Source organism: Monodelphis domestica, chromosome 2, assembly GCF_027887165.1.
Source record: "Monodelphis domestica isolate mMonDom1 chromosome 2, mMonDom1.pri, whole genome shotgun sequence".
Taxonomy (NCBI): Eukaryota; Metazoa; Chordata; class Mammalia; order Didelphimorphia; family Didelphidae; genus Monodelphis; species Monodelphis domestica.
In genome coordinates, this window is record NC_077228.1 from 44,812,262 (window position 1) to 44,825,229 (window position 12,968).

General features: G+C 40.0%; 1 protein-coding gene across 1 annotated transcript in view; it reads left to right on the forward strand.

Annotated features, from left to right (window-relative positions):
• Positions 1–1,527: 1,527 nt before the first annotated feature.
• Positions 1,528–12,968, forward strand: part of DDAH1 (dimethylarginine dimethylaminohydrolase 1) — a 216,637-nt gene continuing 205,196 nt past the window's right edge. The window contains exon 1 of the mRNA XM_001365893.5: positions 1,528–2,271. Coding sequence (XP_001365930.2) covers positions 1,969–2,271 — 303 coding nt within the window. The 5' untranslated portion in view covers positions 1,528–1,968. The remainder of the gene's footprint in view (positions 2,272–12,968) is intronic.

The following is a 12,968-nucleotide window of genomic DNA, read 5'->3' on the forward strand; positions in this document are numbered from 1 at the left end:
TGAAAAGAAGGGGGAAGTAATCAAAGTCAAGCAGAGTTACTATTAATATTTATGTACACATAGGTCCTTTTCCTTTTGATATTTTTAGAGTAGAGTCATGATTTCCTGAGTAATGGTTTCACTGAGTCAAAAGGTATGCAAGGTTTAGTAACTTAGTTCTAGTTGATTTTACATTTCTCACTTATACATACACTCACTGAGTTGTAGGATAAATTCAGAAATAAAGGTAATATAAAAACAATGGAGATCAGTAAAATTAGGCTTTTAAAAAAATAAGGTTATTTAGTTTAATGATGTCAAATTCAAATGAAAATGAAGTCACTAATCCATACATATGGATTCCTTCAGACTGCACAAATTGACTTTAAGTTTTTAAAATGTAGTTATCTATGCTTTATTGTATCTTTATTCTGTTAAATATTTCCCAGTTACATTTTAATCTGTTCTACTCAGATTACTTCAAGAGTTTTGGGGTCCTGAGAGCAGGATAGGTGTTTGACACTGTTGATCTCCAACTTCCTCAATTTACAGATGATAAAATAGAGACTATTTATCCAAAGTCACACAGGTAGTAAGCAAGATTTGATATGAGATTTGAAATAAGACTCTCTGACTCTTAGGACTGTAAATTCTTGGATTAAAGATAGAAAGGACTTCAGAGTTCATTTGTTCTAACCTGCTCATTTTTTCAAAGGAAGAAACAGAAGCCCAGAAAGAGTAACTATACTTCTTTGTTGTGATTATTCAAGCTTATTAGGATGGTAAGTGGCAAAACTAGATTTGAAACTAAGAGCTCTCATTCTCTACTGGAACTCTTTCCAAATAGTAGGTTGCCAAAATGTAAGTCTTTCTACACCACTACCTTCTGTCTCAAAATCTTCTCTTCATGATTCAAACGTTTCTATTTCTTTCTACTCATCCAGCTGTATACTTACTGATGTTTGAAATATACACCAATGAATCAATATGGAACTGGATCTCTGATTTCATGGATGCGGGGAAATTCCTGCTAAGAAGGTCCCTATCACTCCAGATATTTATCTTCTTTGAAAAAGTCTTAGAGTTGCTTAGGGGGCAAATGAGTGTTTAAGTGCCTTGCCCAGGGTCGCCCATGTGTTCTTGGTCCCAGGGCCAGCTCTCTATCCACCTCAACATGTGAGGGTTTGCTATCATTTTCCACAGTCCCAACCCACTCCCAGGACAAATCAGCATGTTGGAAAGTAAGGTGGTTAAGGGGTAGAGATTTCTTTACAGAGGGGCAGCCAAGGAAACTCCCTGAGAAGGAAAGTTAAGTTGCCACCCTGGGTACACCATGGATGGTTTGAGGCAAACAGGCTACCTGGGGACACAAGGCACATGAGGGATTGGCCTTTGCTCCCTCCCTCCACAACATACGGTTGGAAAAACAAACATCCCTACCAGGCCACGTCCCTGGCAATAGTTACTCAAGAGGAGATACCAAGAGCCTGCCCTGTGTTGAGGCAGGGACGGCAGCTGGGGGGGAGAGGGCAAAGGTGAAGTCAGGTCAACGCTTCCTCTGGGTCCCTTCCACCTGTCCCGCTGGTCCTTTCCATCCTGGCCCAGACTGGGTGAAGCCCCTCCCGGAGGCTGCCCTGGTACCCCGCACCCTTCCAACTCACAATAACCCCACCCCCCCCTTTCCTTGGCTGCGGCGAAAACCGGGAGCCCTGGAATCCGCACAGGGAAACTCCGGTGCGTGGCTCCAGCCCGGAGCACTGGGCATGCTCAGTGAGCTCGGGCAGGTTTTTGGTCGCTAGCAGGAAGCTTTTTTTGCACCACATTCATCGGCTGCCAGGGGAAGGAGCCGCGGTTACGTGGTCGCCGCGGCAGCCGCTGCCCTTGTAGGGGGTGGGGGGCCGCCTGTCACCGCACGGCATAACGCAGCGCAGCGCCGCGCCGCGCCCGGCCAGACCTTCCTAGCAGCCTTCTCCTTTCGCCTGCCCGGCCATGGCCGCGCTCGGCCACCTCTCCACCTTCGGCCGGGTCACCCACGCTGTGGTGCGGGGACTGCCCGAGTCCCTGTGCCAGCACGCGCTCCGGAGCCACAAGGGCGACGAGGTGGATTTTGCCCGGGCCGAGCGGGAGCACCAGCTCTACGTGGGGGTGCTCAAGAACAAACTGGGGCTGCAAGTGGTGGAGCTGCCTGCGGACGAGAGCCTGCCCGACTGCGTGTTTGTGGAGGATGTGGCCGTGGTGTGCGAGGAGACAGCCCTCCTCACCAGACCCGGGGCGGTGAGCCGGAGGAAGGAGGTAGGGAGGCGCGCCGGGGCGGGCAGAGGCTGGGGGTGTGCAGGACAGGGCTGGGCAGAGCTGAGAGGAGAGGGAGGGCTTCTCAGGTTGGGGCGCCCCTCCCCGTGCGCCCGCTACTTCCCACAGCGGCATTTGCCCAATATCCCAAGAATTGGCTCCCGCACTAGTTAGGAACTTCCCATTTCTGGGAGAGCGTGTGTAGAAGAGGCTGAGAAACCCACACATACACAAGAGAGGAAAAGACATACCGAGAAGTTCATTGTTATGATCCCCTGACTATTAGCAAAGGTTTGCATGCTGTTCGGATGCTCAGGATCCTAGAAGTGTTATTTCTGCTTTTTTGCTGGACTGGGCAGGGTGCGTGAAAACCGCCCCCACCCCACCCATCCCACCTCCCACACACTTGCATTTTTCGTTTGTTTGTTTTGCAGAGAGAGCGAGAGAGAAAAGAAAAAGAAAATGTAACTCCCAGCTGTTTGTCAGGCAGAGAAGAGCCCGTGTGTGCGGTGTGCTCTAAGGCGTGGCAAGCAGGCAGGCTGGTGGAATGATGGGAGAGGGACTTGAGGGAGATGCTCCCATTTGTCACAATGAAGCAGTTATCAAGTAGCGTCTTGGCTACTTAGGAGCAGTTTGGGGGCCGAATAAATGGGGATGCGAGCGTGCTCACTGAGATCTTGGATACTTTTACAATGTTGGCGAATGAGTCATGCAGAATGGAAGAGGAGAGTGAATGACTACAGATTGGGGGTGTGTGGGTCTGTGTTTTGTTGGTTTGTTAAGTGTTGGAATGAATGGAGTATATTTGGAAAGCTGTACTCTGTGTGGGGTGGTTGGTGTGTGTGTGCGTGTTTTAAATAGAAACGTTGCCCTCAGAATTCAGTTATTCTGTAGGCTCATTAAGAGCAATTAAGAGATTGTTTTGGTTGTGTGTTGAAGAGATAGCGACAGAGTAAAAAGCCACAACAGGATGTGAAAATTGCAGGGAATGCTTCAAACACAATGTAGGTCAACACTGAGCGACAAATAGGGTGAGATTTGATTTTAAAATGCCATCTGGCTAGGGCTACACCAGTGCCTGCTCACAGCCAAGGCCCAAAGAATTGATTGCTGTTAGCATTCAGTAAGACTGAAAGAAGCTGGATGCTTTCTTTCATATTGGGAGGGGGTTTTTTTTGTCTTTATTCCTTTCACACATTAGTGCACTGACACATGTTAGAAATGTTTGGTGGAGTTTGGGAACCAAGTTATATTGATTTTAAACAGGTGCCTCTTGTCTGAGAGGACATTACATATTCTTAGTGAGTAAAAACAGAGCCCACTAATTAATAATCCTCTTCAGCAACCTTCTTTCTCATATTACAGGGAACAAAAAGGGCATTGGGTCTCATTTGCCAACCACTTGTTTTCCCTTTTGCCTCCTGAGTCTTTTATTTTATGAGGATCTTCACAATTTTAAATTTTAAAAAGTTCAATACTAATGAAAACATTTCTTATGTGTTCTTCTCGGAGAGACAGGGATGTGTGTAGCTTGGACATTAAGAGAAAATGGAAACATTTTTGGGAGATCCTCAGAATGGCTATTTGATGGTGGCAGTCCAGTTTTCTCTCAGGAGATTTCCAATGTCGCTTTCTTAAGAAGAAAGTGGTCAGTGACGTCCTGGGTGTTGAGCTGTAAATACATTTTATGTTGGCTTCCTTCTTCCCATTTCTAAGTTAGGGCACTCCTCCTTATATACTTCCCAGAGGGTCATAATGGATTCACTTTTTATTTTGAATTGAGTAAGTCATTAATTTAATTACAGTGACATTTCTCCTTCCCTTTATGGGAAGTAAAGCTAATATCTTCAAGCTCCAATCTAATCTAATGTGCCATACTACTCCCAGCCTAAGCCAATTGTTGGAAATGATCTCTCTTTAGTAAATATCTTAGAGTAAGGTTCAAATAACTAACATATAAACCAACTAACTAGAAAAGGGAATAAGAGCAGTGAATAATAATACTACCAATTGGCCTTCATTTGGTACTGTACAGTTACAAAAACCTTTCTATCCTCTCAAAAATCCTTCCAGGTAGATTGCATGAAAATTACTGTCACCATTTCAAAGAGGAGGAAATGGACTTCTTTGAGAAAAAATAGTTTGTGATCACATAATAAACGGTAAAGAGTTGACTCTAGGATTTCAAATTGCCAATCAGTGAAATAGCTTATCTCCTCAGTAGATTGTGTGGGTTCAACTGAACAGGGATATTGTTTAAACATTTCCTCATCCTCTGGCACCAAATAGTTCCTCATAAAGAGTAGTTCAAACTATTGTTGCTGGGCTTTTCATGTTATGAAATGCCTGAAGTAGATCAGCTGCTAGCTAAAAACGAAAAATGACCTCTCGCCCCATCACTATAAGACATTTGATGGAGAACTATTACTTATCTGATTCAGCAACAGTGAAAAGTATCTTTTTCATGCTTTTCTGATTTTAAAATCAGGTTATTTAAATTTTATGATTCTACATCAGCTATAATGCTTCCTTCTTATTCATATTTAGGGTTTTGCCTATACTTCCATTCAATATAACCTCTGATGTTTTAGTAAACTTAGGGGTTTCTTCAACCTGAATTTCAATTTTTTAAATGTAGTCTCTGAACCAGCATTTGGTATTGAATGATATACATTATATTGGTGATCTTCATTTTAGGAGCCTGAGGAAATCCACCTTACTCCTTCCTCTTCCCTCTGAAGAAAGTTCAAACTTCACACTAGTTTGAAGATATGTTTGTTGCTTAATAATGGCTAAAAAGGCAATGTTATGTAGTGGATAGACAGTTGATCTTAAAGTCAGAAAGATCTGGATTCAAATTATACCTCTGACACATACTGACTATGTAACTGGGCAAATGATGATCTCTCAGTGCTTTAGGCAGCTCTCTAAAATCTTCTGTTTCAGAGAAGGTTCCCATGTACATTGGTAGAAGTTTATATATTGAATTTATCAATGCAATCACAGGTCTAGTCCCTATCCAGAGGAGGAGGGTAAATCAGTAACTGGTGAACTGTTGATCAGTATATAAATTACTTGGAAACAAGTTACCATTACAGATACCCAATGTTTTCTTTTTAAAGATGAATAACCATATTATTAAATAGGGAGCAGCCCTATGATTTCACTGGAATAGGAAACTACCAGTGCAAGCTGCTACTTTCTCTGAAACTAGTCTTAGATGACTAAGTGGAAAAGGGAAGTTAAATGACTTGCCTAGGGTCATATAGCCAACATGTGTTGGAGATTGGACTTGAACCCAGGTCTTCCTGTTTTGGAGGCCAGCGTTCTGTCCATTATACTACACTAACTCTTAACCATTATTAACAGCAACAACAATACAAAATTCTCCAGACTTGTGTGAAAGATTGTGTTGTCTTTAGAAGTAGGAACTAGAGGTCAATAAATATGTGAATTTCCATTTTATCTTTGTTTATTTTGCTACATATTGTAATTACTTGGTAATATTCTTACTTTTGATGATATAACATTGACATTTTAAAATATTTTAAAATAAAGCAATTTTAAAGATAGCTTTATATTTACCCTTTCTGTAGCTTCGTGTTGAATGTCAGATCTTTTGAAATAAATGTTTAAGATCTAATCTAACATATCAAATTACATTTCATAAAATTGGTTAAAATCCATGATTGTCATTCAGTGAAATTTGTCATCCAGGCATGTTATTATTATTTACTCTGCTTTGTGTCATTCTTCTTTGATTACATTAATCATATTGTTCATGCCTAGTTCCCTCCTCTCCTTTTTGTACCCTTTCTCACTCTTTCAGCAGGCAAACAACTACCTTCATAATGTCTCTTCTAGTGGTAGGGTCCCCTGGCATGCCTAAGAGAATAGGGAATAAAGCAAGGCATGCCTAAGAGAATAGGGAAGGGTTCAGGTGTTTTTAAGGATGTATCTAACTAGATGACCTTGTAACATGGAATTTTTACTGCAAAGCTCTGTACCTCAGTCAGACCTTGGACAGCTCACAGCACTGAACAACCCAGAAGATTCCCCAGGAGACATAAATAAACTAAGGCATCACAGAAACATACCAAAAAGGCCACTCAGGAATAACTCTCCTCCAGACAATCAATCAACATTGATTAAAGACCTACTGTGTGCCAGGTCCTATAATAAGTGATGGAGAACTTTTAATCTGACTTCCCTTAAATACAAAACCTCTGCAATAGCAGCCACACAAGTAGCCCTGGTGTTGGTGTAATCCTCAGGTGTGCTGGGAACACTTGCTGCCTTGCAACTCAGTTTTGCTGCCTTGGCTTTCTTGGGGGTGAGAAGGGGGAAAGGAAATTTCGGGTGTAGGCATGAATAACACAAGCCCATTTTCACTCAGATATTAGAGATCTTATATTGTATTTTTCCTAGGAGCATTTTCATTTTGAAGTAGGACCTCAAGAGAAGAAGGCAATGCTTGGGACTAAAGTAATGGTTTCTAATTATGTGTCTGAATTTTTTTATTAACAGCAGAGATGACAATCAACACTTAAGATTGGTTCTGGGTTTATTCCAAGAAAAGCAAGACTGTGTTGGCCCCCCATATTACTGATCAAAATGAAATTATCAGTTTATCAGATGATAAAGCTTCTGCCTGTTTTGCATAATTATAATTAGTCACCAAATTGACTAAAAAAGAGATTAGACTTGTTCTGTTGGGCCTCTATCAATCAGTCAAAAAGCATTAAGTGTCTACTATATGCTAGGCATGCAAATATATAGAAGTGAGAATGGAACTGCCTTTATGGTACTTACATTCTACAACTCACATGAAATGTATTCACAGATACAGGTAGATACAGTATGTGTGCAAAATAAATACACAGTTATTTGAAGAGAGCAATTGGAAGAATCAGGAGAATTTTCTTAAAAGACATGGTACTTAAGACAGTTATATTTGAGGAATAGTAAGGCAGCTGGTGTTATTGGATTAAAAAGTACTTGGAGAAGGAGCAGTGAGGTGGCTCAGTGGAAGAGAGAGCCAAACCTGGAGACGATGTCCTGGGTTTAAATTTAGCTTCAGACACATCCTAGTTGTGTGATCCTGAATAAGTCACTTAACCCAGTTGCCCATCCCTTACCATTCTTCTGCCTTAGAACCAATTATTAGTTTTGGTTCTAAGATGGAAGGTAAGGGTTTTAAAAATAAAGTACTCAGACATGGTGGACATGGATGGAAGAGGGAACAAGGTAAAGGAGACTGGAACATTAGGAAGGTTCCAGGTTATGAAGGGCTCTAAAAGCCAAACAGGATTTTATGCTTGATCCTGGAGGTAAGTAATCACATGATTTCTACTTGGAACTTTAACTATATCCATTCTATCTCACTAATTACCTCTTTTGTTTTCCAGTTTAAAGATAAGTAGAATTTTTAAAAATAAATTAAATGTGCACACACAAAAGTTCCTGAACTTCTGTTTAGATTCAAGATGAGAAAACTGTACTGCACCTTAATTAGAAATTATTCTGACTCATGGGAATTGTAGAGTGAGTGTGCTGGAGGCTATTCATATGGCAACAAATGATCTTATCTTGGAACAGAGTTGCCTCCAAGTAGTTCCAACAACTGCTTCCATTGTGTGGTTACGCTCTTGGCTGTTTAGAATAGCTTCAACAAGAAATGTTTTGAGGGGGAAAGTTGGATGCTATTAAGACAAGGTACATCTAATAATGCAATTTGTCTACATGCAGCTGATTATGAAAGCCTGGAAATTAAAGAGGAAAATGATGAGTAGAAAGTAATTGTTATTAGATGTCATTGACTCAAATGGGGCTTTCTGGCAAAAAGGTTTTTTATGGAAAGTTTCATCAATAAACAAGGAATAGTAGGATAGATTATCTGTACTTTTGCCCAGGAAAATGGCTTTCTCACATCTTTTGGTTGCTGCAAAGTTCAAATTTCTCTTGTATTAATTTTGATTATTGTGATGCTAGTTATACATCCATTAGTAGAAACCACAACCCCATAAAAGTCCACTTAGGACATTTGATCAAATGAGAGTTTAGCTTCTAAAGCTTTTCCATCAGGTAAATTATTCATGGACTTTTATGAACCTGAACATTAATATGGAAATATGTTTTCAAAAGAGTTTAGATGTAGTTTTTATTGGGTTTTTTACCATTAAAACTGGACTAGCTTCTGAAAGCTTCTTCATCTCTATATCTGTGTGCTACAGCATTTATTAAAAAAAAAACAACAGTGACCTAAGAATACCCCCATATCAGACTCTGCCATACTTATTGGGCAAAATTACATACCTAGTTTTGTCTCCACCAACCAGAGGCACTCAATCTTTGCAGTTCCTCAGGCCAACTAAATAGCTAGTCACTTTGCATACAGACATCACAATAGCGACCTCCACTAATAAATTCCTTTTCAAAGAATGTATATATAGTGACAGTCTAGTTCACTTTGTCATTGTCAAATTTAATATTGCACTTTATCTGCCTGAAGCCCAAACCTGAAATCAGATTACCAACTTCTTGGTTCTTCTGTTTAGATCTTTCAAGCAGTGATGACAAAGAGAGGCAAGGCAATAGGAGCATCACAAACATACTTGGATGGATGCCGCCTCTAGCCATACAGATCTCAATCTACCCATACCTTCTCATTCTGCTTGCCACAAACATAGATAAGCATATTGTAAAACTCACAGAAACATATCAGATAACATACCATGAAGGGAAAATGCATTGTTTCTCAAAAACAAGATGGAGGAGTGATTGCTAGACAACAGTTCATCTGAATGGGGGGGAAGGGTGGAATGTGGTTAATGGGCTCAAAACAAAATATCATTCAGTTCTGGGACACAGAAGCCAGGAAAACCAATACAATCAGACAGCCTTAAAAGAGACAAAGTGTCCAGAAATGGGAAGATGATAATTATATCATACTCTACATTGGTCAGACCCATGCTGGAATGTTTTGTTTAGTTCTGGGTGCCATGAGAGACAGTTTTGAGCAATGGAGACAGAGCTGGCCTTGAAGTCAGGAATACTTAAGTTCAAACCCTTATACATCTTGGATATATGACCCTGGGATGTAATTTAAGCTCTGAATGCTTTAGGCAATTCTTATGACAATAAGTTGCAGAGATAGTGCCACTTGTGGAGTGAGTTTCCTCATTGGGAAGTTCCCCATATGAATGAAATCATAAATTCAATCCCTATTCCTATTTGGGTGCCACATTTCATGAAGGCTCTGGTAAGCTGAAGAGTATCCTGAGGAAGGTGATCTGCATGGTAAAGAGATTCAGTATCATGCCATTTGAGTATCAGTTGAAGAAGTAAAATTTGAAGGTCTGCCTTATGAAAGATGGGTGAGATTTGTTCTGCATGATCTCAGAGGACAGAATTAGGAGGGTGAAACAAATGAATGACTCAATGGCTCTAGCCTATGACATTTATGCAGGTTCTGTGGGACCATGAACAAGTCACTCTCACTATGTATCCTAGTATTCTTATTTGTAAAATGACAGGGTTGCACTTGGTGGCCTCTGAGTTCTCTTCTGAATTCATTGTAGTTGTTTAGTCTTTTTCAGTCTTGTCTGATTCTCAATGACCCCATTTGGGTTTGTTTTGGGGTTGTTTTTTTTGGCAAAGATATTGGAGTGGTTTGCCATTTCCTTTTCTAACTCATTTTAAAAATGAGGAAACAGAGGCAAACAGGGCTAAATGACTTAATCAAGATCATAACTGGTAAGTGTTTGAAGGTGGGTTTGAACTGATGAAGATGAATCTTTCTAATTCCAAGTCCAGTGCTCTCCCCACTGGATTATCTAGGTGTCTTGAGTTGCTGGACTTGAATTTAGTTTTGATATAAGGACAACTTTCCTAACAAAAGAGAACTCTCCAAGAGTAGAATGGGTTAACTTTGGAAGGAATGAATTTCTCTTCACTATAGGCCTCCCAGCAAAGGTTGCATAACAGGTATGTTGAAGACAGAATCCTTATTAATATGAGTTGGATGGGATGGCCTTTGAACTTCCTTCCAACCTTGAGATACTAAGAAAAATGTTCTGTAACTTTCCAGCTCACTGCCATTACAGAATGTCCCTGATGTAACAAAACATGTCCATTTCTTACTAATATCCCTAAACTGCAAATTGAAAGGAACACAATTCTGAGCTGCTCTCTTTATGATATAATTTTTATCTGAATTGGCTTGTGGGAATAAGCACATTCTAATGAAAATCTTCATGTAGATACTGTCTGATATATACATATATATTTGAATTTGAATTGAATTGAATAAAACTGTGAAATTTTATATTTCCTATGTATGTATGAAGAGAAACATATGACCTCCTCTGGATAGTTCATTAAAATGTTTTCTATACTTGATGCCTTTTTTGTGTCCTTAATTGCATAGGAAATGTAAAAATTTCAAATTTTCTCATATCACTATGTACCATGGAGTCATAGGAATATATCTTTTTTTTTTAAACCCTTACCTTCCGTCTTGGAGTCAATACTGTGTATTGGCTCCAAGGCAGAAGAGTGGGAAGGGCTAGGCAATGGGGGTCAAGTGACTTGCCCAGGGTCACACAACTGGGAAGTGTCTGAGGTCAGATTTGAACCTAGGACCTCCCGTCTCTAGGCCTAGCTCTCAACACACTGAGCTACCCAGCTGCCCCCAGGAATATATCTTTTTAAAGTGATTGCATTTTTAAATACCAAGTGAAAGTTGATCACTTGATAGAGGATGGCCTTTTGTTTAGTTGTTTCAGTCATGTATGACTTGTCATGAGCTTGCTTGTTTTCTTGGCAAAGATACTAGAGTGGTTTGCCATTTACTTCTCCAGCTCATTTTATAGATGAGGAAACTGAGGCAAACAGGATGTAAAGGGGGAAAGGGGCTAATTTATAAAATGCTGGACTGCATTATATTTAAAATAGGGTCACCAGGAATTTAATTTAAACCAAAGAGATTTATTTACAATTTATTTACAATATATAGAAAGAGTGAAGTTAGAAAATCAGAGAGAGGTTAGGGTAAGATATCTAGCCTAAGTACTAAGTAATTTACTCCAACTCTTGGCTCAAAAACAGGCAGGAGAGTTTAGTCCTTAACTAGGCAGGCCTCAACCCTTGTAGCCAAGGACTTTTGGGAAGTCTCTCTCAAGAAGTAGGTCTCTCCTGAGACTAGTTTCATCAGAAAATATCCAGGAAAGGAGTCAGTTCTTTTCACTTACCATGTGTCAGTCCAAAGGAAGAGATTTAAGAGCAGCTTTACCAGTAGCAGGGTCTCAGGTCCAATCAGCATATTCTTCTCCAGTCTCAACTCCAAAGAATGAAGAACTCCCTCTCACAGGAAGTTTGACTCCAAGTAGAACTCCAAGTAGAACTGCACTCAGGAAATTGTAACTCCCTTTTAAAGACACTTTCTATTGTGTCACTTCCTGTGCCTTCCCCTAATTTTATGCCTACCAATCACAGTTGAAGCTTTGCTTTAGGACTGCCCAGGGGCAGTCAGTTTAATTCTGATTTGTCATCCACTATTGCACATGTGAGTCACAGACCTCCTCCACTCAAGTGTGAATAGGGTGTTTATACCTTTGGTAATTAAATCTAAAAATGGGCATGAGAGTTAATTTAATTTTCAAAATCAGGGGAGAGTTAATTAATTTAATTTTCATAATCAGGAGAGAGTTACATTTAATTTTCACAAGGGAGGGCTAAGTGGCTTTCCTAGAATCCGACAGCTAAGTGTCTGAAGCTAGCTTTGAATTCAGATCTTCCTGACTCCAGGATGGGCTCTATCTGCTGCATCACCTAGCTGCCTAGGAGACCCTAGGTCTTATTAATATGGTGAATGTTGTGCCTTAAGTATCATGTGGCTTCCCAGTACAAATGGCTTAGGCAGATGCCCTAAACTAAAGCAATATAATGTATTAAGTATCTAGCTTATTCAGAATACTATGGTAGAATCCAGGAGATATTCAAAGATAATAGGTTCATGGAATCATAAATTGTGAACTGTCAGGGACCTTGAAGGTCCTCTAGTTCAAAGTGTCAGACTTATTTCTTCCATAAGCTTTAAACTGGGTCTTGCTGCCCAATCAGATTAAAATGCAATTGGGAAATGTTTAACAAAATAAATAAAATTACAGTATAACATAGATAATGTAAATTTGTATTTTTCAGATTCAAAATATGGCTCACCCAGTTTTATGAATTTGATCCTAGTTGCATAGTTCAAACCCTGATAATTTAATAAATTGAGGACCAGGGAGGATAAGGGATTTGCTCAAGATCAATAGGTGGTAGAGGAGCAGAACTAGAATTCAAATTTAAGTCCTATGACTGTGTTTAACAGCCTTTTTGCTTCCTTACATTAAAATCAGTAACATGTCATCTCCATTCTTTCACTCTCATGAAGCTTACATGTTAGTTGAGGGAACAAGAAACAAATAACTGATGCAAAATTTAACACAATAAATGCATAAGAAAGGTATAAACTGAGGGCTTAAAAAGGTCTAAGGAAGGAAAGGTCTTTTCCTACAGAGGACGTCTGGGAAGAGCTCATGGAAAATGTACTAAGTACAGCTAGTTTTCTATTAGTGTCAATAATCAATCTCCTGAAGTGGTCCAGTGTGTTTAAATTTGCATGTGAAATTTAGTCTTTGTTCCAGACCAATGAA